This window comes from Notolepis coatsorum, assembly GCF_963971535.1.
Source record: "Notolepis coatsorum genome assembly, chromosome: 2".
NCBI lineage: Eukaryota > Metazoa > Chordata > Actinopteri > Aulopiformes > Paralepididae > Notolepis > Notolepis coatsorum.
Window position 1 is genome coordinate 175,522,737 of NC_140166.1, and position 26,945 is coordinate 175,549,681.

Below are 26,945 nucleotides of genomic sequence, written 5' to 3' on the forward strand. Positions count from 1 at the left end.
TAATAATACTATATCATGATTCACAGTTTCAAATGCCTACAACCGATCTATAAAAACTCCAATAGTCTAGTCCAGGGATCGGCAATAGGCGGCCCGCGGGCCAACATTGGCCCGCCAGCAATAATTTCTGGCCCGTCAGATTATTTTGAGAATATGATATTTATTTTACACGCGGGACATATTCACTCGGGACGCCAGGGTGTCTTTTATTGTGAAGCTGTATCTATCTACCGGTAGTCATCAAAAGCATGTCTGTCACTATAGCCAATTGAAATGCTATAAATGGTCACGTGGACTGGGAGAACCAATGGAATAGTCCCACCGGGCCGCATGTATATTTCCCTAACACACTTTCACTTCCGCGTTCGAGATGGAGCGAGTAACAAAATGTGTTAAAAAAACAAAACAAACATCTTTGGATACAGGGAAATATAACGCTTCTTTTAATAAACAGGAGCCATACTTAAAATACGGGTTTATCGCAACAGGTCGGTGATTCTTGCGTGCCGAGCCGACGTCCTCTCTGCATAATATGTGGCGACAACAACAACAACAACAACGAGGAAATGATGACACCTGTGTTCAAGTTGGCAGATAAAGTAGCTGCATTCAACGCCAATCTGGAATTGGAGGGCGGCGAGTGGATATGTGACATGTTTCAAACATTAGCAGGGATTTTGGAGGACTTAACAACAAACATGTCATGTTTTCATGCATTCTGATCTGTTCATCACACGCTGCGGTGATCTGCAACAGCTGATCTGCTGTTCATGAATGAATGAATGAACAGATTGCAGAATGGGTACAATACAGTACGGCGCAATACACATAATTGTTAAGGGGATGCAGACCAGAGAAAAACGTTTGTCTTTTTTCACTATATTAAATTAGCCATTGTTTTTTATCCTGGCCCGCCAAGCAATGGCTTGGGGAAAATCTGGCCCGTGGCCAAACCTAATTGCCGACCCCTGGTCTAGTCTTATTGTTGTCAAGGGCTGCTGCATATTGTCAAGAAGTTGAATTGGTGCTAAATAGGTAGAATGTTTTTCTCTAAATTAAAGTAGAAAGACCCAGATAAAATAGTACTCTGGTAAAAGTACAATTCAAAATCTGACTTAAGTGAAAGTACAGAAGTATTTGATATTGAGTGTATTTCAGTATCAAAAGTACATGCCGTTTGTGTACTCCAGTGCTTGGGAGCATTTTGTCGAATCATTGGGCCTCATTCACCAATACTCTTATTATTTTTCTTGTATTTTTTCTTAACCGTGTTTGCGCTCAATTCATTTGCATACAGACACGCCCCGCAAGCTCATTATAATACAAGAGCCGTGTGCAAAACATGAGTAGACTACAGAGTAGTCTGCATGAGCGGATCCCCGTATTCAGGTAGCACTGGAGCGCTTTGCGACAAATCAAAATTAGGTCAGATTAAAATGTATTGTCATCATATAGCACCTATAGCTATAGTGGAATAGACTGTAATAAGTTATAATAATAATAATAATAATTAAAAAGTTCTGTTTTTTTTGGGGGGCGGACGGGTGGCGTAGCGGAGATTGCGCTCGTCACCAATGCAAGAGGCTGCGGTCTCGACTCCCGGAGTCAGCATTGCCTGCGGCTTGGGCCGGTCGTCATACTAACTCGTTTGGCTGAGTTACCGGGAGGGAAGTCGTGGGTGGTAATCTGGCGTTGTGGACAGCGACTCCTACAGGTCAGGTCTGGGCGCCCGCACGCGTGTATGCCTTCTACGACGGAACTGCGTTTCCGCGTTAGAGTTTTGCGCTCTGATTGGCCAGGTCATGTGACATGTGCGCCAATCGTGGGACAGCAAGTTCTGCGCCTATTTCCGGGTCTAACAGGCTGCAAACTACCTGGCGTTCTATCGCCATGCTCTAAGACATAGGTGTCAAACTCATGGCCCGCGGGCCAAATGTGGCCCGCCACGTCATTTGATGTGGCCCCCCAAGAGCTCTGGTAAAAAAGTAAAAAATATATATATATATTTTTTTTAACATTAATCTTGGGTTAAAAAATAGCGGCGTTAAAATAATTGTGGGTTAATGCGTTAATAAAGCTTTACCTTTGACAGCCTTAGTTATTACACATTCTTACACATACATGTATGTTGAACATCTGAGGTATTGATGAAGTAACAAAGGAAAAAAGCCAAAAGCACTTACTCCTCAGACATTATTTGACAATTTTACAGCCCAAAATACAAAAAAGATCCAGGCGGAATAGGTAACAAAGGGTTGAAGAAATATTGTCTGAACTGTCAGATGCAAACTGGCTGTGTGACATAACCGAGCATCTCGCTCAATTGAATAAGAAGCTGTAGGGACGCAAACAAGTCCCACCCAAAACTTGACCAATATAGTTGTGAACTGAGACAACCCTTATTTTGTTATTTTTGAGTACAGTTACAGTTGTGTGTTCATGCAGACACATAATAGCAATTTCATTACGAATTGAAAATGGTGGACCCTGATGTAAACAAGTCGAAAGTCTTTCTCTGGTCTGCATCCCCTTAACAATGGTAGGCTTTTTTTTTTTTTTTTTTTTTATCTGGGTACGAGTTTCTTATCTGGGTAAGAGTGCTCTCGACCACTCTTAGAATTTGGTCTTGCCTAAGAGAAAAGCAAAAATAAGAAATCATTGCTGAATCGCAGGTAAGAACAAAATGCTAGTTAAGAACAAAATAAGAGGAAATTTGTTCTTATATCGCTTTGTGAATGAGGCCCATTAACCTCTAAATGTTCTGTTAAAGTGGTATGTGGTCCAGTTATGCTGCTCTGATTATGTCCTCTTGAAGTTGGCAGGTTTAAAATTAGCAAAAATCGTTTTCTTCAAAGTAACTAGTAACTGATGGGTTCAGATTAATGTAGTGGCCTAAAAAGTACAAAAAGAACAGGAAAGTACAAAAGAATTGTACGTTAAGCCTTAAGGTCCCCCTATAGGGGATTTTTCTTCTCTTTATCATAAATCGATCAATAGATCCCCAATTATCATATCATGGGGTATCATTGGAAAGCCACACTCATTGGCTACAACCCTGTGCAAAGATTTTCAAGATCACCAAATTATTGACGGAGCTAGAGCCCCGGGAGTCAGGGGTGTACTTTTGCACGCCTCACATATCGGCATGTAACTCGAGAACCGCTGAACGGATTTTTTCACCTGAAAGGGCAATCGACAGGCAACAAATAGGGCTTCAATTCTTTTTTTTTATCCACTTTTTCTCCCATTTTCTATATTTTCTCCCATCCCAATTTCGTATCATCCAATTCAACCCTCCCCTGTCACGAACGCTGTTTCTTGCCTCCCACAAGCCGGCTGCAATGTGGACTAAGTCATACATAGCACAAGTCCCCTCCGGTACTTGAGGTAACAGCAGTCGCATCTTTTCACCTGCGCAGCTCGATCTCTCAGTGGTGAGGAGTAACGCGTGGGAGGCTCACGCTGCCCCCGACACTTCCTGATTCCACTGCGCAGGCGCACCAACCGACCTGTAGGAGTCGCTGTCCACAACGCCCGATCCCCACCCATCAGTTTCCCACCCCCTAATACGGCCAATGTGTATTAGTACGGACGACCAGCTAAACTGAAAGCAAATGTGGAGCGCTGGGCTCGAACAGGCGAGCCCAGCGTCTCCAAATTTCGTGGCGAGCGCCTTGCCCACTATGCAACGTAGCCGCCCAAATAGGGCTTTAATTCTATCTATATATTGTATTAAAAGAAATGCACACCCGAGCCACTAGAGGTCGGCAAAGAATCGTCCACATGTGGGCCCTTGGATGTTAAGAGGTCAATGTTTTTAAATATTTTTTTTTGTAGCCAAGAGTAAAGACCATAACCCTATCAAAAACAGTAGTCAAAGTGTATATTTACATTTTTACCGATGTTTTATACGATTTATCGGAAATACAAATTTATCGGAAAATGCTAATTATCGTAAAAACTGCAAGGAAATGACTAAATCCAGATTCAACCCTGCCATTGGAAAGAGGAGCATTTTCCATATCCATAGATGTATGATTTGGCCATAATAAGGTCAAGTTCAAGGTCAAATATGAATTTATAATTAAAATCGATTATCATTAATTACTGTATCTACAAATCCTTCCGTTTAATCATCTTCCCGCGGTTCATTTGCTTAGATTCTTTTTACACATGATCTCAATAAGGTGGTGAATGAGCTCAGTGAGCATTTTCTCCTACCCGTATACATTTTTGATCAAAGATACAAAAATCATAAATCATAATTTATATTCTCCTTCGTTTCATCACAATTTACTCAAGCCTAGTAACAGACACAATATTTCTGACACTGGAAATACATACCCCCAGGTCCCTCGATGTTCCTAGATGCCAAGAACATGCAAATTGACATTGCAGAAGTGGAGCAATCTTCCATTTACTTAGGCATGTACCTTTAGGCGAAATACGGTTTACAGATTAAGTAATAATACTTTCCACCGCTGTCTAAATCCATATTGAAGGGAATAGAGGAGGTTATTATATTTTAAAAAGGTCACCAGGCAGGCGGTTTTAATAAAAAAATATTAAGATAATGTTTTTGGCATTTTATTGCTTTATTGGACAGACCCTGCAGAGAGAAAGGATAGGAGAAGATATGGGGGAGGACATTCGGCAAAGATCGCCGGGTCCGGGAGTCGAACCCGGGACGGCCGCGTTGCACTGCAGTGTGTTACATGGTGCGCCACTCTGGCGCCCCTGGGCGATTTTAATTTTGAGGAACACGGGAGAGTGAATATTGGTTTATAATTAGAACACATGAACGGATCATCAGCTTTAAATAAAGGTATGACTTGACTCTATTAAATCTGATCAGGGACAACATCAGTCAGAAGAGAAAAATTCAGAAATATAGCTTCCCTGTGAGGAGAATGTACAACTGTTCGGATCTCTAATGTACAACTGTCTGTATCTCTAATGCTAATAGAGTAAATAGTATTCATCATTAACCCTTTCAGTGCCACGGACGACATATCTCGTTTTATTAGCCCCCCCACTGAGTGCCCACGACGACAAATATCGTTTTATTAGCGATCTGAAATCATATTTCATCAACCGAGTCTCCTGTTGGTACAGCAGCCCCTACAGGAGCTCAGAATGGAAAAAAGCGCCCCCTATCGTCTATCCCTGTGTAACTGGAGGTCAGTCGCTTAGACTGACCTGGGATCTGTAGATATGTAGAGGCGGAGCCAGCTGGCTCCTTGTGCTGGCAAGAAGTCTGATCAACATGGAAGTCATCGCGGGACGGGAATCAGCCTGGAATATATATTCACAGCAGCCAATAATCAATCAATAAGCGTGATCGATATTTGGAATGGCGATCAGGAATTGGAATAATCTTTTTGGAGAACATCTGATGTGAGGTAAGGAATCTATTTTACCAGTCTTGGGATAATCAGAGTTGTATTCGCTGAGATCTCAGCATTTGCCCTATGTGTGATGTGTCTGTGTGTGCGCGATCGCTGATGAGGAAATAAGAGAATCAATTTTTCAGCTTGCGTCTCTAGCGTGCATAAGTACACATATACTATCGATAATCTAGCATTTATTTGAAAACTATTCATAAATAAATAAAATTACAACGTTTTTGTGATTCCAGTAAATGTCTTTTATCATGGAATCTTTATATTTTCCTTGAAAACGAGGGCTTTTCAAAATGCTATAAAACGAAAATGAACTGATAAAAAAACAATCCGCTTCGACAATGTTGACTGCAAACGAGTCATTGATAAAGCAACGGGCAGATTAGACATAGATTAGGCGTTTTTAACGCTAACATTGAAGTGGATGGTGGCATTCAACGGGGAAATCAAGGTTAAGCAAGGGCTCTGAAAGTGTTAATTAATAAGCCTCACTGGCTCACTTTCCACTATGAGCCAAACCTGGAGCTTGAAGTTTCCAAAATCCTTTTTCCCCATTAAGCTGCTTTTCCTAAGGAGCCGTTTAACTTTAACTGATAAACAGTTACTTTACAAGCTAGCAATCACAGATGAAATGACTTAAAACCTTGAAAAACCAAGAAGATGGCCGTCAAAAGTTGAAATGCAGTAGAGATGACCGTTTTAAGCCTATAATGCAAATCCATGGCTGACCTAACACACATTAGATAGCACAAATTATTTTTAAATGCGACCCGAGGAACACCACAACCAAAAACATCTGATTGGTTCCCTGCATAAACAACCAATCAGATGTAAGAGGGATGTGCTCTGCTTATGAAGCTTCCCTATTATCTCTGCTCTTTGGTCGCTTTTAAATACAGCACATTATGGTACTAGGTCACAGATACACCACATGTTAGAAACTGAGCTTGGCCAAATTGGTTTTAACCCTTTCACTACCACACTACCAAAGGGTTAACCCTTTCACTGCGACAATACAGAAGGTTAACCCTTTCACTGCCACACGACAAAGTGTTAACCCTTTCACAAGCACACTATAGAAGGTTAACCCTTTCACTACCACACTACAGACGGTTTTCTGTAGTGTGGTAGTGAAAGGTTAACCTTCTGTAGTGTGGTAGTGAAAGGGTTAAATATTATGCCACACAACCCTGAAATTAGAACATTTCATTCCGTTAGAAAATTTTAAAGTTTTGAATTAATTTGATATATTTGTTTGTTGATGTTTGACAACTTTTGTCAGAACTGTACTTGTTTGTCCAATGTGTTTTATATATACCGGTAGATGTTTGTCTATTGTAAACGGGTCACTCATTAAATAGAGATCTTGGTCTCATAGTGCTCACCTGTATAAATAAAAGGACAAATAAAATAAAATACATTTAGTGAAGTGAGAACTAACCCTAAGCAGCACCAAACAATGGCACGCTGGTCCAATGTGAACCCTGACAAGGTTTGTTTGAAGCGAGCCGAACTAAAATCGGACATCCGCCTTTGTAGGGTTGTTGCCTCTCTTTGCAGTTTAGCTCGCTCAATAACCACTCTTTGTTCCTCATAGATGTGTGTTTGCCCCACTCCTCCACTGTGCACTTGGGTCCCACTCTTTCCCAGTCCTGTGTTAACTCAAGGGTGGTATTCATATTTACGCTTCAATGAAGTTGCACACTGTAAAAACTTTAGCTGTGCTAAGTTCTTGGTAAAATATACTCTACAAAAAGGGAAAGAACAATGTGCTGGGTGTCGCATCGTCCGCTTTTGATCGCGCGTTTGTGTGATGTGGTGAAAATGTGATGATAAAGGAAACAAACCTGCAGATATGTGAGGGGGTTCGAGACAAATGTCGACAACCTGGAACTCGGAGTCTGCGACCTACCGCACTTGTGCGTTGGCGTAAACTGCCCTCACCTTGACGGTGTGAAAGAGGAAACAGAAAACCCCTCCACTGACATTCATAAACCCACCTGTTGGTGGAGCCATTGTAGCAGTAGTTGGGCAGGAAGTCGTAGTTGAGCTCCCAGAACACGTGGAGCGTTATCCTGCCGTAGGGGGCGGAGACGTTGTGGTTGGCCTCGCGGAACATGGCGTCCATGCTGTCCAAGGTGAGGAACTTGCTGAGGAGCTTGTGAGTCATACGGTTGATATCCAGCAGGCCCTCCAGCTCCTTTGACCCGGGGTCAGAGAGAAAGCACAGTGAGGAAAGAACAAAACAACACGCTCCTTCCCACACGCTCGCCATCAACACATCCAAGGATAAATATATACTAATACAAAAGAGAGAGAGAAAGAGAGAGAGGGGGGGGTAGAGGGAGAGAGAGCAGTGACCGCCACGAGAAAAGAAAGGTAGAGATACATCGGACATGTGTACCATGATTGAAGTGAGGTCTTCGCTCTCGAAGCGGTTGATAGCGAGCTCCAGAGACTTGTAGAGGGCAGCAGACACCCTCTGAGTGATCAGCCTGTTCAGATCAATAGAGCGGCCCAGGAGCTGTAGGACACAAGTCAGTCAGTCCAGCCCAGTTAGCCTGGCAGAACCATGCACAATTAATTTGACCTAATGCCTAATTTATACACCTGTAAGCCTACCGGTGACGCCTACATGCAGCTGGCCAAAAGTTTTACTGTGTGTCAAATCGATGCAAGCTGACGTAGACAGCGCAGAGCTGTGATTGGCTGCTGCCCCAGGCTGGGCCATGTGTGTGTTCCTCTGACGTATTTCCGTATTTACCATTTATCATCCCAGGGGCTCGGTCTGGGCGTTCAATTTTCGATCAGGATTATCTACATTACAAACATGGACCAAATTGCAGAAAGAGTGGCCGAGGATGTCAGAAAATATAGCCATTTGTACAACACGACGCAGCACAGCCACCTAGTGGTTCGGCGGTGTACTGCAAACCACTCGTTGAACTGACGTGAAAGTATGTCGGTCTAGCTCCCCGGCCCAGAATATCGGCAACAGCAGACGTTGAAGCATATCTAGGCCTTACGTTTGGGTGTATATTCACATATTCCCGTCTCATAGAGTTTTGACTTGTTGACAGAAAATGAGATTGCAAGACGTTTCATCACTCTATCATTACTCAAAATGCACGTCTGCCTGCCTTTACTCTCATGTTCAACAAACACAACGAGAGTAAGCAACTATTATGGAAACGAAGCCAGGAGTGAAGCGACTGCATTTCAACAGTGAGTGTCATTTTAAAAGTGGCTAAAGAAAGGGGCAACGGAGGTCCGGCAGATCCAGTTACCTGGACGTGGCGTTGCTTCAGCAGAGTCTCGTAGCGGTTGGAGGCGGGCCATGGGATGTTGGCCCCTTGGTTTTTGCAGTCAGCTCTCAATCTTTTGTCCAGCAGCAGACTGAGGGAATAAAGAATCTCAAGTTAACTCGCACAGTTTTGACTTTCTTCATGAATAGTGTATTGCACTAAAGACTATGCCTTGTTCATTTTCACTCATTCCTTGTGGATTTGACTGTGTATTACAAGACGGCCAACAATATTGATACAAATTGAAGACATCTTACGCACCTTCCTGCTAGAATCTTGTAATAGGCAAATATCTGATCGGCCAGTTTGTAAACAAACTGATCAAAGCACAGGTTCACCTGAAAAGAAACAAAACAAAAACATGCATGTTCACATAGGTTCACATTAGGGATGTTCGATATTGGCTTTTTTACCGATACCGATATACCGATATTGTCCAACTCTTAATTTCCTATACCAACCGATACCGATATATGCAGGGTTCCCCCCCCCCCCCAAAAAACGGAATAATTTCAGGTAATTAACATTACATATCTCTTGTCGTGGAATTAGCACAACATTATGCATACTTTTGACAATAAATAAAATCAGAATTTGTTCTTACTTGCCTGGGTAAATAAAGGTTAAATAAATAAATCGTAAAAACTTCAATTGGTTCAAACTACAATTCATACACCTACGGTCTCTGACTTGGCACAATCACCATGGAATCATCTGTTACTACACCTTCTAAATTGCCAATTATTTCACCCGAATCCACAGTCAGTCTGAATCTGAATCTACCGGTACTTAAAAAAAAAAAAAAAAATTGCCTGGGTTTTATACATTTAAATGTGAGGAGTATATTGCAACATCAAAAATTAGACCACTTGATGATCCTGATCTCTCAGACGGATCCGGATGTCGGGGGGGGGGGGGGGGTGGTCATGTATGTGAAAGCTTGTTTTTCTGTTACCATTCTACATGCAATCACTATTGCCAAATGCTGTGAAATGCTTGTTTTAAAAATTGTGACCTAAAACGCCTGCTAATAATGCATTATATAGCCTGCATATACACACAAATGTGTTTCCCGGTTTCAATGAGTTGAATACATATTGAATTGAATCTCAACCCACTCAGTGGCCAGGTCCTCTATTTTCTGTAATATTAAAAGTCAGCAGGTAAGTGTTATTCTCACGTGGATTAACAATGTACAGATACTGGGTTTTATTTTCCAATAGCCGGCGGCTGATCTGATGCCTGTCCTGTTTGTTGACATCCAACTGCACACCGTGAGCTGATCGAAAAACAGATTCCCTCGGTACAAACTGACCTTTAGGCTAGACATTCTAGGCTAAATCTAAAAAGCAGTATTAAAAAAATCTCACAGATGGGAGGTTCCAAGCCGATGTAGCTTATCCAGCTATTTGTGTTTCTAAGAAAAGTCCTGCTCGTCCAGAATGGTGCATTACAGTGATTAGGTTTTAGCAGAAGTTAGCCAAATGGTATCCAAATGTTATCCGACACACATCATGATAATTTGCAGTGAAGGAGCGTTAAGACTATAATATTTACACAACACAGGATATTAAAAGGACAGTGGAAAACAGAAACAAAAATATCTTTGTGTATTTCAATATTTACCATAAATATTTGTATGAATATACCTGCATATAACCCCTCTATACACCTGCATATAACCCATAGCACTGTATGATAGCATGTACAATAATGCTGTATATACCGTATATATATATTTATTCTCACTGTATATATATATATCTCCACACCAATCTGTACATACAAATCCCAATCAACCGTGTTGAAATGGCAATAAAGTTTCTATCTATCTATCTGTACATACAGTACGTACACATAATCCTTCTCTTACTAGTTACGTTGCTGGCCAGTATGACTACTACCATACTGTCTTTATACAGGTATCACTTATATTATATTATATTATATTATATGTAGTCCACCATCATCCCTGTACCCAAAAAATCTACGCCCGCTTGCCTCAACGACTACCGCCCTGTAGCCCTCACCTCCATAGCCATGAAGTGCTTTGAGAAGCTAGTGAAGGGCTACATCTGTTCCTCCCTCCCCATCAACCTGGACCCCCTGCAATTTGCATATCGCCCCAACAGGTCCACGGAGGACGCCATAGCCCATGTGCTGCGCACACAGCAGCATCACACCTGGACAAGAGGCAGGGGAACTATGTGAGAATGCTGTTCATCGACTACAGCTCAGCATTCAATACCATAGTCCCCTCCAAACTCATAGCCAAGCTCAGGGACCTGGGCTTGAACTATGACCTCTGCCAGTGGGTCTTGGACTTCCTGATGGGCAGACCCCAGGTGGTAAGAGCAGGCAACTGCACCTCCTCATCCATCACGCTCAACATAGGGGCCCCCCAGGGCTGTGTTCTGAGCCCCCTCCTCTACTCCCTGTACACACATGACTGCATGGCACAGCGGAACAACAACACAATCATCAAATTTGCTGATGACACAGTAGCGGTGGGCCTGATCTCTGCCAACGACGAGAGGGCCTACCTGGAAGAGATAGAGAATCTGTCACAGTGGTGTCAGGAGAACTGCCTCTCCCTGAACGTCAGCAAAACAAAAGAGATGATTGTGGACTTCAGGAGGTCGGGGGTCAAGGACTACAGCCCCCTCAGCATCGACGGGGCACCGGTTGAGAGAGTGAACAGTTTCAAGTACCTCGGAGCCCACATATCCGAGGACTTGACATGGACCACACACATTGACAGTGTTGTGAAGAAGGCACGACAACGCCTCTACTTCCTCAGGCGCCTAAGGAAGTTCCAAGTCAGTCAGAAGATCCTTAGGAACTTCTACTCATGTACAATAGAGAGCATCCTGACTGGCAACATCACCTCCTGGTTTGGGAATAGCACTGCACAAGACCGTAGCAGACTACAAAGAGTGACACGTTCAGCCGAACGCACAATTGGAGGGGGGCTTCCCACCCTCCAGAACATTTACAACAAGCGGTGCAGGGGGAAGGCTAAGAGAATCATCAAGGACTCCAGCCACCCGAACAACTGCCTCTTTGAACTGCTGCGGTCAGGCAAGCGATACCGGAGTCTTAAGGCAAGCACAGAAAGACTCAGAAGAAGCTTCTATCCCCAGGCCATCAGGCTGCTAAACGAACAATAAACACTATGCAACAACCATCAAATGCACACAGCACACACACGCACACACTCACTTAAACAAACAACACACTACAGCACCCACTCTCCACACTTTAGATCACACAAACACACTTTATATTTATTGATAAAGGATTTGCACTACAACTCGTACACCTACAGTAAATTGTACCTAAATTGCACCTCATCCCATTTCTGCCTTGCACTATATAGTATTGTATATTAGTACACTGCATAGTATATTGTATATTATATGGTAATTCAGTTACGTTTATTCTGCATCGAACATTGTACATATGTCTATACTGAACACTGTGACCTCATTTTTTTACTTCTAATTTACATGCTATACTATGTTATTTTATTTCATACTTATCTTGTCTTGCACAGTCTCTGGAGCGTAACAGTAAGAAGCATTTTGTATAAAAGTATTCTGTACTTCTGACAACTATTAAAGAAACTTGAAACTTGAACATATTATACTACAGCTCTATACATACATCTGATTAGCACTACACTCTTAAGTACTAATTTCTATATTTTGTACCCAGTTTAATCACCTGTACATTGTATATTGCTGTTGCACTTTACTGCTACATTTGCACTCCGATTGTACCTCTTTTCATTGTACTATACTTGTGCTGTATGATGACAATACATTTCAATCTAATCTCTAAAGGCAGAGTTGGCACACTGTTTTATAGACACTGACAGCAGTTGCAAGTGGCTTCTTTGTTCTACACTGACCGTTGAGCTCGTATAAAAAGCAAAAAAAAACTCCACAATGTCCAAAAGGATACGGTAGACATTAATCATACTGTAATACTGCGTCTCTTAAAAGGAATAGTACCTCGGCTTCAATCTCATCATAGAGGAACTGTTTCTTGAACTTGGTGAGGGCGTAGTGGGCGCTGTCGTTGTACAAGTCCAGAGGGTACAGTACGTATCTGGAAAGAGAGGGGAGAAGTTCAGTTTCCAAAATTAAATAGTTTCAATATAAAATCTGAGAAAGTGGTCTCCTGTTCTGCGAGTGTCATGTTATAACCAGCGTAGTCTGTGAATGTATGCAGCGACAGTGGATTAGGAGGTAGCACAATTGTCTGGTAATCCGGAGGTTCCCGGTTCGATTCCCACTACTCCCGGGCAGCATGTCGAAGTGACCTCGAGCAAGACACTTAACCCTTAACTGCTCCCAATGGGCAGGTTGGCACCTTGCATGGTTGCCTCCACCATCTATGTGTGAATGTGTGAGTGAATGTGAGGGGGGGAAATTTTGTAAAGCGCTTTGGATAAAAGCTGCTATATAAATGCACCATTTATTTACTAGTGGTGTACGAGGCAGACATGAGAGAACAAAGCCTCCATAAAAGGCAGAGCTGAATCTGATTTAGAAATAAAGAGTCTTTTCACGTACAGTATATAGTCAGTCGTACAATGTCTTCTCGTGATTTTCAACCATTTGAAGTGACAGCGGTGTAGCCATCTGTATGCAATGTGGTGAAATAAGCATGAAATTGAGTGGTTGAGACAATGAGATCCTCATCGCCGACCCAATGGAATGAGAACAGCGTAGACTCAACCATTAAATCACAGGCTCATTGCATGTAACTGAACGTGGACGACAAGAGTGTCAAACACGTTTCCCCAAAGCTCCCGTTAAATTCTGTGTTTCGGGAGTCATTCTGAATATTCTACAAACTTTGGCAGAAACCAAATCCCAAACATTTGACATTCTACCCCTCAAAAAGAAAAGGAAACTGCTAGAGAAAATTACATACACACATTTGTTGCGTTCACTCTCATTTTACAAGAAGGCTTGGGGGCAGGGAACAAACTTAACTTTTTGACTTACCAGCCATTTGGCTGGTAGATTTAAAAAACTACCAGACAGGCAGATTTTTTACCAGCCAAAAATTATAAATAGCTTTTTAGTATATCGCCATGTGTTATTATTACTATATAATACTCTCATATGCTATTTTAAATTAATATCATAAACAACATAAGGAATATTAGCATAATTTTTAGTGGACTGAAGGAATGAGTCAGCGTTAATAGTTTTAAATGCAAATAATTTATTGAAACATAGAAGTGGGGTCGGGACACACACACACACTGTTTCAACTCACCACCCCCGCATCATATTGTAGTCTGTCTTCAAACTTCCACTCCTCTCGAAACTTTTTTATATTTGAATATCAACATTATCTGTCCATCCTCAGTAATCCTCAGTTTACTATAATATACTCCTGTCCTGAGTCCTGACTAGTGACTTCATCGTCTTTCCAAACGCACGCACGCACACACACAGGGAAGGGGAGAGTGCCCCCCCATTTCCCTTTCCCCAGTCCACACTGTCTGCTGTTCTCTATGGCTCTGCGCCTCTGCCTCAGGATTAGCTTTAGCTAAGGATTAGGATTAGCTTGTTAGCTTACGCTAACGTTGTAGTGATTGTAATGGTACATAAACGTTAATTTCGGGCGATGTGGGCATAAAGGAATGGCGATGGTGCAAAGCATGTAGATGCATTTGACCCGTTGTGAGAAGAAGAAAAAACACCACAGACTTATTTCGGGTTGTGTAGGCGCACTGCTGTGTAGCGCTGCTCTGCTTTCAGAAGCACGGACTGGGCGGATATGACTCGCAGAGTTGTTACAGGGTTGTTCAAAATAAGAGTATCATATGAACCGAACGTTGCTAGCTGCCGGAGCCATAGATATTATGACTGGAGCTGCGCTTGGGGCGGAAATGAGACCTGCACAGGATTTTCAAAATAAGAGTATCGATATGAACTACACGCCAGGCAGACCTCTCATTTTTACTCGCCAAACCTTAAATCTACACGCCATTGGCGCTTGGCGGGTGCTTATTTTGTTCCCTGCTTGGGGGTATACTGTAAGGTTAAGGTACACCAGTATGGTAAATGGGCTGGATTTATATAGCACTTTTATCCAAAGCGCTTTAAAAACGTGTGCCTCACATTCACACACAGACGGCGGAGGCGACCACGCAAGGTGCCAACCTGCTCATCGGGAGCAGTTAGGAGTGTCTTGCTCAAGGGCACTTCACGCTGCCAGGAGGAGCTGGAATCAAACTGGCTACAAGACTACCGCTCTACCTCCTGAGCCACTGGTGCATGGATCCACACAACCATTTAATCCAGTGAGTAAATAAATAAACAATCGACAATGGAAATTGGACGAGAATGAAGCCTCACCGTGACAATTTCTGATACTGTCCATTCATTTTGATAAAAACATATATAACTTAGTACATAAATATAGTGTAACACTATTCCACTGCCTAAATACCCTTTAGCAGTGGGAGTAACTTAAAGCAGTGGGAGGATTTGACCCATCTCAAGCGCCGCCCTCTTTTCTTGATCCTCCAATCACAACTGCTCCTTCCCTCATGATTGGATCAATAAAAGAGGGCAGGGTTTGAGATAGGTCAATTACATGAAAACAGAAAGTGATTGGATCAATAAAAGAGGGCAGGGTTTGAGATAGTTCAATTATGTGAAAACAGAACAGAGGAGTGAGTTTGAAGAGCCACGAAGAGAAACTTGAGTTGTTCCTCATCGATCCCTAATACAAAAACAAAAAGACAACAATAAATGCGTTGTTCTCACTCCATCATGGAGGGTTCCTTGGTCTCCAGGATGTGGTCGGTGAGGATCCAGGGCATGGACATCTCGATGGGGAACTGGATCCTGCGGCCCATGGTCAGCTCCAGGAAGAACTCCCTGAACCACAGCTGAGAGAGGTCACAGCAATGCTGCAGCGTCTCTGTGGGGGAGAGGTGCTGGCTTTAACAACATGACTTACACACTACAGAAATACATGTGTGCAAAGGTAGAGGGTGCATGAGAGTGAGAGAGTGATACCGAGTGAGAGAGTGAGAAAGAGAGAGAGAAAGATAAACTAGTATGGGAATGATGTGTGCAAAGGTAGAGGGTGAGGGTGCATGAGAGAGTGAGAAAGAGAGAAACTGAGTGAGAGAGTGAGAAAGAGAGTGAGAGAGAAAGATAAACTATGGGAATGATGTGTACAAAGTTAGAGGGTGCATGAGAGAGTGAGAAAGAGAGAAACTGAGTGAGAGAGTGAGAAAGAGAGTGAGAGAGAGAAAGATAAACTATGTGAATGATGTTTACAAAGTTAGAATGCTGCAGCGTCTCTGTGGGGGAGAGGTGCTGGCTTTAACAACATGACTTACACACTACAGAAATACATGTGTGCAAAGGTAGAGGGTGCATGAGAGTGAGAGAGTGATACTGAGTGAGAGAGTGAGAAAGAGAGAGAGAAAGATAAACTAGTATGGGAATGATGTGTGCAAAGGTAGGGTGAATGTGCATATGAGAGAGTGAGAGAGAAAGAGAAGCTATGGGAATGATGTGTGCAAAGTTAGAGGGTGGATGAGAGAGTGAGAAAGAGAGATACTGAGTGAGAGAGAAAGAGAGCGAGAATGGGAATGATGTGTGCAAAGGTAGGGTGAATGTGCTTAAGAGAGAGTGAGAGAGAAAGAGAAGCTATGGGAATGATGTGTGCAAAGTTAGAGGGTGCATGAGAGAGAGAGGAGAGGGAGAGAGAGAGAGAGAGAGAGAGAGAGAGAGAGAGAGAGAGAGAGAGAGAGAGAGAGAGAGAGAGAAACAGGTCGATTTTCAAAAGAACATGTAGTAGAACACGCAAGTGTAGCATAAACCTGAGCCAATCAATGCACGTGTTTTGGAAATATATTTTCCAATTGAAGACCTTGCCGATCCAATATTATTTTTGCAGGTTCGTCTGAGAGGAGCTTATTTTTTTTTTAAACTTTGACCAGTCACCTGGTTCTTTTAGCGTTTATCGCTTTTTTTCTTCGCATTCATACTTGGTCAAGTTCGACCGACAGATGCAGGCTGAAAGGGTTCAGATGGGGGGGAAAGACACTCTGGGAAAGGCACGGCTGCCGTCCGGGATTCGAACGCGCTCAGCCCCAGATCCGCGCGAGCGCGGTTGTCCACGGCGCTGAAATAGCACTCGCGGTACGTGGTGAGCTACTGGAGCTCCCCTGAGAGGAGCTTATTATCCTAGATTCATGGAAATATAAGTGTGCAGCCAGCCAGCGCCTGGGGAACCACTTCCAAAGGCCTCACCGGCTTAGAAAATAATAAAAATAATAATAATAATAAATAATAATAAATAATAATAATAATAATAATAATAATAATAATAATAATAATAATAATAATAATAATAATAATAATAATAATAATAATAATAATAATAATAATAATAATAATAATAATAATAATATACTGCGAAAGTAAGAGCTGGAAACCTCATAGGATAAAAGAAATGATAATAATAATACCTTTTGAAAAAAAGAAGAAAAAAAACTACTAACAAAGAACGAATGGGCATAACCTCTTTCAGTGAAATATTCTAGAAATGCTCTAATAACAGAGCATTGATGGCAGAGTGTTGAATGGCAGAGTGCTGTGCCAAGAGCAGAGTGCAAAGCATACAAATTAGATTGGGAGCAAGGCTGTATCTCTTAATTTACACACACATCTCATTTTACGCTCATTTGAAAGTGCAGAGAGAGAGAAAGCGAGATGATTGGGGTTTGGATGAGCTTGTTAACACTTTGAATGCCCATAATGAATATTCTGGGGTTTACCCCCCGCGGGTTGAATGCCCATAACGAGAATATTCGTTTGTTCTTGCTTTTTTTTTTTATTAGCGATCTGAATTCATATTTCATCAACAGAGTTTACCGTTGGTAAATCAGCCACCCCAGGCGCTCAGATGTGAAAAAAGTGCCCCCTATCATCTCCCAGATGGTAATTCACCCTTTTGGATTGGACTCAATGAAAATGCATGAGAAAGAAAAAAAAACCCGGACTCCACATTTTACTTCTCACGCATGTAACCGGGGCCGGTCAGCTTCATGCTGGACCCTCAGCACAGCGTGGTTACTGTGTTTTACAGTATATGCGTGGGATCAATAAAAGGATTGATTTTTTGAATGGCTATCAGGAATTGGAATAATCCATTTGGATACCATCTGATCTCAGGTAAGGAATCTATTTGACCAGTCTTAGGATAATCAGACCCGTTTTCACGGAGATATAAGCTTTTCCCCTATAATGTGATATGGCTGTTTGACTGTAAGAGCGATCAGGAACTGAGAGAATCGATTTTCAGCGCGCGGCACCAGCGTGCACACGTACACATACCGTAATTCCTCGAATAGTAACCCCGGCTTGTATTTGTTTCAACTGTAGCGGGTACCAGGCTTGTATTAGGAGGAGGCCTGTATAAGAGGGAGGCCTATATTTCAAATTTTCAAACGGATCATAATGAATAAATCAACATTTTGTGTCAGTTTGAACCCAGTAAAATGTACTGGGTTCATTTATTGAAACCAAGTACTGTATGAAATAGTAAACAGTGCAATTACAGGTGGTCACTGGTCATTTCAACGTTTTCAAAGTGAAATCAAGTAACTAGCTCAGTATGCAGCTCAGTATATTAGTAACCCGGCTTGTATTAGGAGGCCGGCTTATAATTGCTTAGCTCAAGAGCGCACCCGGCCATTAATAGAGACCCGGCTTGTATTTGAGACCCGGTTACTATTAGAGGAATTACGGTATACTATCGATAATCTAGCGTTTATTTGAAAACTATTCATAAATAGGCCGAAAAATGACAACGTTCTAGAATATTCCAGTAAAGGGCGATTATCATGGAATCTCTTATTTTTTCCGTGAAAACGAGGGCTTTTCAAAATGCTATAAAACGGAAATGAACAGATAAAAAAACAATCCGCTTCGACAATGTTGACTGGAAATGGGTCATTGATAATGCGACGGGCAGATTAGACACATAATTTAAAACATAGATTAGGCGATATTAACGTTAACATTGAAGCGGATGGTGGGCATTCAAGCACTAAATGTGCACCCCCTGCTGGGCATTCAAAGTGTTAAAGAACTCAATACCTTCTATGCATGGTTTGAGGCTGTAAATCACAACAGCAGCCTACAGGCCACTGCAATGGAGAGTAGAGCCACTGCCGATGGAGACTCAGGGCTAGATCCACAAAGAATGGATTGCACGGAGCAAGTTGCACCCTTACTTACAATTCATTATGAATTGAAAATGGGGGACCCTGATGTAAACAAGACGAAAGTCTTTCTCTGGTCTGCATCCCCATAACAATTGTGTGTATTGAGCCATACTGTATTGTACCCATTCTGCAATCTGTTAATAAAATGTTCATTCAATCAATCAATCTGCATGGTGATTGATTGAATGAAAATCGTCTCCCGGACGGTAATGCACCCATTGGATTGGACTGAATGAAAATGCATGAGAAAAGAAAACTCCAGAATCCACATTTTACTGATCGGATTCAGTCCTCACTTTCACTTTCAGAGCACTTCACGGTCAGGCCCCTATCTACATCACGGAACTCATCCATCCCTACACAAACACCCGCTCACTCAGATCTGCCGATCAGCACCTCCTAGTGATCCCCAGGACCAGGCTAAAAACAAGGGGTGATCGAGCCTTTGAGGTGACAGCACCAAGGCTCTGGAACGCTCTCCCCCTGGACCTGCGAACTGCCCCCTCTGAGAACTCTTTTAACTCTTTAAATGCCATGCCTGGTTTTCCATTTTACCGCTTGAATGCCACCATCCGCGCCAATGTTAACGTTAATATCGCCTAATCTATGTTTTAAATTATGGCTATGTGTCTAATCTGCCCATCGCATTATCAAAGACTATGTTCCAGACAGTGCTGTGAAGGCAGATTGTTTTTTTATCGCGTCGTTGCCGTTTCAGAGCAGTTAGAAAAGCCCCCGTTTTGATATAAAAAACAACTCATTCTGGAGCATTCTATGAAAATCGTCTTTTAGTGGAATATTCCACAACGTTGATATTCGTCGGCCTTTTTATGAATCGTTTTCAAATAAACGCTAGATGATCAATATTATACGTGCACGCACGCACATTACGGCCGCGCGCGGACAATCGCCTTGTTGATTTCCTCTCGGACTTTTACAGTGAAAACGAAAGAAGAGATTTCACAAAACAGCTTATAACTTCATCAAAATTACTCTGATTATCCTACCACTGATAACATAGAGTCCTTACCTGACATCAGATGGTATCCAACTGGTATATTCCAATTCCTGATCACCATTCGAAAAAATCGATACGTGTATGGATCCAACGCGACACAGTGGTTCTCCATGATCCGCGGAGATCTGAGGCTCTAGAATGAACTCTAGTAACCCCGGCTGGATCAGTGAACTGGAAAATGTGGAGTACCGGATTTTTTTCCCCATTCATTTTCATTGAGTCCATTCCAAAATCACTTATGTCATCTGGGAGACGACAGGGGGCGCTTTTTTCCACAGTGATCACCGGCGCAGCTCGGCAATACTCGGGTAGGCTCGGGTGATGCAATAATTTTTCAGATCGCAAAAAAAAAAAAAAAAAAAAAAATTCCGAGAAATCTCGTGAGTGGCTAGCAACCACCTATAAAAAAACACGAGAAATCTCGTGAGTGGCACTGAAAGAGTTAAAAAACAACTAAAAACACATTTGTTCAGGCAGGCTTTTAATCACACATAGGCGCCTTTTTCTGTTCTATAGTGTTGTTTTAATTTGTTTTAATTAGTGACTCATGATTTTATCCAAATTCTTTTATTCTACTTTTTCTATCTGGTTTCACTGTTTTTAACTGCTGTTTGTCTGTTGTCATTTATTTCTGATTTTGTTTTTATTGTGTTTTTATATTAAGCTGTAGTGTAAAGCACCCTGTGCATTCGTGCTGTGAAGGGTGCTCTATAAATAAAGGTCATTCATTCATTCATTCATTGTGGACCCTCAGAACAGCATGGAATGTGTTTCGAGTACCCAGCATTGGATCAATAAACGCAATCGATATTTGGAATGGCGATCAGGAATTGGAATAATCTTTTTGCAAAACATCTGATGTGAGGTAAGGAATCTATGTTACGGGCGGCTAAGTGGCGCAGTGGGCAAGGCGCTCGCCACTAACGCAGGAGATGCTGGGTTCGAGCCCAGCTCTCGGCGTTGCTACCAGCTTGGCTGGTCGTTCATACTAACACAATTGGCAGTGTTAGGGGTGGGAAAGCTGGTGGGTGGGGATTGGACGTTGTGGACAGCGACTCCTACAGGTCGGTTGGTGCGCCTGTACAGCAGAATCAGGAAGTATTGGGGGCAGCGTGAGCCTCCCACGCGTTACTCCTCGCCACTGAGAGATCGCGCTGTACAGGTGAAAAGATGCCTCCTCGGACACGTGATGCAAGGCTTGGTCCTCACTGCAGCCGACCAGTGGGAGGCATAGTCTAGCAACGTTCGAGACAGGGGAGGGGAGAATTGAAGGGAGAATTGGCGAGGCGAAATTGGGATAGAAAAATAAGGAGAAAAAGTGGATAAAAAAAAAAGGAATCTATGTTACCAGTCTTGGGGTAATCAGAGGTTTTTTTCACAGCGGATCACGTGTCCCCTATGTGTGTATGTGTGCGTGCTGACCAGGAAATAGATAATCGATTTTTCAGCCCGCTTCTCTAGCATGCATAAGTACACATATACTATCGATAATCTAGCGTTTATTTGAAAATGATTCATAAATAGGCCGAAAAATTACAACGTGTTTTGTGTATTCCACTAAAGGGCGATTATCACAGAATCTATTTTTTTTTCTGAACATTTCCAAAAACTTTTCAAAACGGTATAAAACGGAAATGTACTGATGAAAAAACAATCCGTTTCGTACATGTTGACTGCAAGCAAGTCATTGATAAGTGACGGGTGTATTAGACACATAGCCATAATATAGAATATAGAAATAGCTCTGCGAAAATCATGAAATATCGGAAAATCCGTCTAAAAAGGCTGGCATTCAAGCGATAAATCGTGCGCCCCCTGCTGGCACTCAAAGTGTTAAGAAAGTGAATACCAGGAAGGCAGCAGGACCGGACGGCATCCCCGGTCACATCCTAAAAGTCTGTCGAAAGTCTGCTGGCCCCGGTATTCACCGACATATTCAACCTGTCCTTAGAACAGTCGGTCATCCCCACCCGTCTGGTCCACTATTTTCCCTGTACCCAAAAAATCCACGCCCGCTTGCCTCAACAACTCTCACCTCCATAGCCATGAAGTGCTTTGAGAAGCTAGTGAAGGGCTACATCTGTTCCTCCCTTCCCAACACCTTGGACCCCCTGCAATTTGCATAGCGCCCCAACAGGTCCATGGAGGACGCCATAGCCCATGTGCTGCACACAGCAGCATCACACCTGGACAAGAGGCAGGGGAACTATGTGAGGATGCTATTTATTGACTACAGACTTTTTTTTTTATTATAGAAAATAAAATCTAATGCAACAATTAGTTACACTTTAGATAATGATTCAGAACAATTTTATCATGGATGAACAAAACTTTCAATGCGAATGGTTGATTTGAATTTCAATTACTTTTTAAGCACCTTGTTAAAAAAAATTGGCTGTTTTCAAGGAATTCCAGGCCTCGACTTATTTATATATATTTTTTCAAGCACTTTAACTCAATGGACGCCAACGCCGTTTACCTTCTGGTTAGAACGCCAACGCGGTAATGCAATGGGGAGAATGCCGTGTTTTGCGAATGCTAAAACTATATGAAATATTATAGCTATGGATCTAATAAACACGTCGATTGTCAGTACGTTTCTTCCAGTCAACATGCAAAAAACAGCCTTTTTTTCATACATACATTTCCGTTTTATACCGTGGTGAATATGAATATAGTTCCAGAGCGATTCTGTCTAATCTCAAGAAACTCGAGCAAACCGCGCTTCAATGTATTTCCTTAGAAATCGTGCAATTTGTCGCTTGATTTATGAATCGTTCTTAAAACAACGCTAGATTATCGGTATTATATGTGTCCTCATGTACGATACAGAAGCGGGGCTGAAAAATCGATTCTCCGTGCCTTGGTCGCAGCCAACCGCACGCAGACACACACACAACATGCGTGAGCGTTACGAAAGAAACATCTGATTAACCCAAGATTGGTAACATAGAGTCCTTACCTCACATCTGATGTAATGCAAAAAGATTAATCCAGGGGCGCTCCAGTAGCACACCACAGAGTCGCGGTGGTCCCGGGTTCGTTTCCCAGTCCCGGCGACCATTTGCCGCATGTCTTCCCTACCTCTCCTCCCGTTCTCCCCCTCTCCCTCTATCACTCCTGCGTGGCCAGAAAAAGCTGAAAATGCTATAAAAAATTTAAAAAAATTAAAAAGAAGATTAATCCAATTCCTGATCACCATTCCAAATATTGATCACGTTTATTGATCCAACGTTATATGTCCAAAACGCATAATCCACGCTGCTCCGAGTCTCCCCAGTCCATGTGTTATAACGAGACTGCATGCCGGAGATGGCGCTGAATGAGTTAAGCACTTCAAGGACCTTGTGCGAACCCTGAAAGACACAAGATCTTCAAACCATGGTGAAAACCAAAGGGGCCAATTGAACCTCCCCGTTCTTACCGCTGAAGTTCAGCAGGTGAGTGTAGAAGAAGGATTCTCGGTGGAACTTCTCGATGTCCAGGATGGTGGGGCCTTCCAGGCTGCTGCGTAGCGTCTTCTTAGCACCACTCTTGTCAGCGATGAGAGACTCCAGCATTGTCCTCACCATGTAGAGCTGAACACAGAGGCGGTAATGAGAGTTACAACACCATAGATCAGCGGTTCTCAAGCAAGGGTCGCGACCCAAAGTGGGGTCGTGGGTAGGTGACAGTGGGGTCACGCATTGGCAAGTAAAAAATATGTTCTGGCAACATATTTTGGCTAAATATGCCTCATTTCATAAATGTGTATTGATAACAGTGCTGTAATAAGATTGTCTAATAAATATGCATGATCAAGTTCAACAACATGTGCTTTTATTTTGATATTCCTTAATTCCAAGTTGAAATTACACTATACATTAACACATTCAAAGCCAGCCGGATATGACCAAATTAGAGCTTGTAGGCCAGCGCTTTAATCAATGGGAGGACGGGGAAATTTGCGAGTGCTTAAAATATATCTTAAATTATGGCTATGGGTCTAATACACCCGTCGCTTATCAATGACTTGCTTGCAGTCAACATGTACGAAACAGTTTTGAATACGAGTATAGTTTGAGATTTCTAGTAATTCCAGAGAAAGATACGATAATAGCCCTTTAGTGGAATACGCTAGATCAGGGGTGCCCAACCTTTTTTGAACCAAGATCTACTTTTTAATTTACCACCTAGCCAAGAGCTACCAGCCAAAATTTGACCTACTCTCGGCTAGTATTAGTACATTTACATTTACATTTAGTCATTAGCCGACGCTTTTATCCAAAGCGACTTACAAGTTCTGTGCGACAAGACAGCAAGAAGGGTATAACTCTATCAGCTGAGTAACAATGTTCATCAAAGTGTTGCGTGTTACAGTGTAGGTTAGTTTATTAGGACAAGTGCATGACAGTAAGGTTAGTCGGGGTTAGATTTTTTTTTTTTTTTTTTTTTTTATCATTTCAGATAATGGTTGAAGAAGTGAGTCTTTAGTCGACGGCGAAAGATTGGACGGGATTCGGCTGTCCTAACTGGGATGGGTAGTTCATTCCACCATTGTGGGGCAAGGACTGAGAATAGGCGGCTTCTCTTTAGTATTAATAGTATTAGTAATACCCATTCAATATGCACTTGTACAGCACTTTGTTCAACTTTGTCAGTGCTGTAAAGTTTAAACCTTTTTAAATCTTAGACACACAAAACACTTTGCTTTCATGAAATATTGTAAGCAGTCATTTGAGGCTTTATAAAAGCAGCATAATGAACACAAATCTGTCAGTGCAGAGTCCGACCTCATCTTAAATAACAAACAGCAGTGCTTGTTGTAGTTAACAAAGAGAGGCAGAGTTGATTTTGCAAAAAAAAATTTAATAAAGAATAAATCTTTTATTTTTTTTAACACTTTCAGTGCCACCAGGTGGCACCAGACTTAGTGCTTGAATGCCATCATCCACTTCAATGTTAACGTTAATATCGCCTAATCTATGTTTTAAATTATGGCTATGTGTCTAATCTGCCCGTCGCTTATCAAAGAATCATTTCCAGTCAGTGCTGTCAAGGCAGATTGGTTTTTTATCACTTCATTTACGTTTGAGAGCATTTTGAAAAGCACCCGTTTTGAGGTAAAAGAAAACAGCTCATTCTGGGCCATTCTGTGATAATCGTCTTTTACTGGAATATTCCAGAACGTTGATATTTGTCGGCCTATTTATGAATAGTTTCCAAAAAACCGCTAGATGATCAATATTATACGTACACGCACGGCCATTCGAGCCGCGCGCTGATAATAGCAGTTTTCATTTCCTCATGGATCTTACAGTGAAACCGATAGAGCACATTTCACAAAACAGCTTATATCTTCATCAAAACAAGTCTGATTATCCTAACACTGATAACATAGATTCCTTACCTGACATCAGATGGTATCCAACTGGTATATTCCAATTCCTGATCACCATTCGAAAAAATCGATAAGTGTATAGATCTAACGTGTATACAGTAGAACTCATGATCCGCGGCGCTCAGAGGATCCATAATGAACTCTGGTAACCCCGGCTGCATCAGTGGACTGGAAAATGTGGAGTACAGGATTTTTCCCCCCATCCATTTTCATTGAGTCCATTCCAAAATTCCTGATGTCATCTGGGAGACGATAGGGGGCGCTTTTTTCCACATCTAATCGCCGGCGGCTCTTGGGTAGGCTAGGGTAGGCTCGCGTGATGCAATATGATTTCAGATCGCTAAAAAAAATCCGAGAAATCTCGTGAGTGGCTTTCAACGTAACCATTATAAATCCGAGAAAACTCGTGAGTGGCAATCAAAGTGTTATTAATCGAGATCTACTTGAAATCAGCCCGCGATCTACCTGTCGATCGCGATCGACTGGTTGGGCACCACTGCGCTAGATCATCATTATTATCCTTGCTCGTGCATACATGAAATGGCCCTCGTAGCGCGGCACCCCCTCCCCACCTCCTGCACCCAACGGAAAACAGACAAGACACAGCGTCAATCGGGGTAGAAATACATATCAGATCAACGATCAAATTTATATATAATGTTCTTACCTTGTATCTGATGTAATGCAAAAAGATTAATCCAATTCCTGATCGCCATTCCAAATATTGATCGCGTTTATTGATCCAACGTTATAGTCCAAAACACATAATCCACGCTCCTCCCAGCCTCCCCAGTCAATGTGGTAACACGATACTGCTTGCCTGAGAAGGGAAACCCGGACCGGAGGTTTTTTTGACGATAGGCGGCGGTATTTGCCCTTTTGCGAGCTCAGACCCATTCCCAACGATAACATCAGGTTGGATGGATGAAAATTTATGGATATCGCTAATAAAAGAAATAACGATTAAAACCCGACTATACTCATGATTGGCACTCAAGTGATGGCGAGTTAACCCGACTATACTCGTGGTTGGCACTGAATGGGTTAAGTGTGGGGTCGCCAAAACAAATCCTAAATAAAATGGAGTCATGGTATAAAAAAAGTGTGAGAACCCCTGCGATAGATCATTGACCCATCTCGTGCCCTGCCCTCTTTTCTTGATCCCACAAGGAACAACGGTTGGAATCGATGGCGAAAAAGAGGACAGGGCTCGAGACGGGTCAATAGTTTCACTTACAAGCCGACCCGAGGACAACGCTGATCTTTCAACGCAATTGAGATCTTATTGCAGGTGGGTGGCTTCACTGCACTGACAACCTAACTCAGAAAATGTTGCTCTCTTCACTGGTGGAAATGCAATAATTGCCTTCACTATCCAACTCTGTAAGAAACTAAACAAACTAAACAAAATGTATTATGGTTATGACACCGTCACGCATGTATAATATCATAATTACCATGATTATTGGCAACCTCAGATAAATGACAAACATCAACATACAGTATGGTTCTGCCTTCATTACTTCACAGAGAGATATACACATCACCATCACCTGTGTTA

At 42.3% G+C, this 26,945-nt stretch overlaps 1 protein-coding gene across 2 annotated transcripts in view; it reads right to left on the reverse strand.

The window, feature by feature from the left end:
* Positions 1 to 26,945, reverse strand: part of cyfip1 (cytoplasmic FMR1 interacting protein 1) — a 104,614-nt gene that overhangs the window by 34,503 nt on the left and 43,166 nt on the right. For both annotated transcript variants that reach the window (XM_084308022.1, XM_084308021.1), the window contains exons 16-22: positions 23,429 to 23,582; positions 15,505 to 15,661; positions 12,724 to 12,820; positions 8,969 to 9,045; positions 8,690 to 8,798; positions 7,807 to 7,926; positions 7,403 to 7,602 (exon numbers count right to left, since the gene is read on the reverse strand). In XM_084308022.1, coding sequence (XP_084164148.1) covers positions 7,403 to 7,602; positions 7,807 to 7,926; positions 8,690 to 8,798; positions 8,969 to 9,045; positions 12,724 to 12,820; positions 15,505 to 15,661; positions 23,429 to 23,582 — 914 coding nt within the window. The remainder of the gene's footprint in view (positions 1 to 7,402; positions 7,603 to 7,806; positions 7,927 to 8,689; positions 8,799 to 8,968; positions 9,046 to 12,723; positions 12,821 to 15,504; positions 15,662 to 23,428; positions 23,583 to 26,945) is intronic.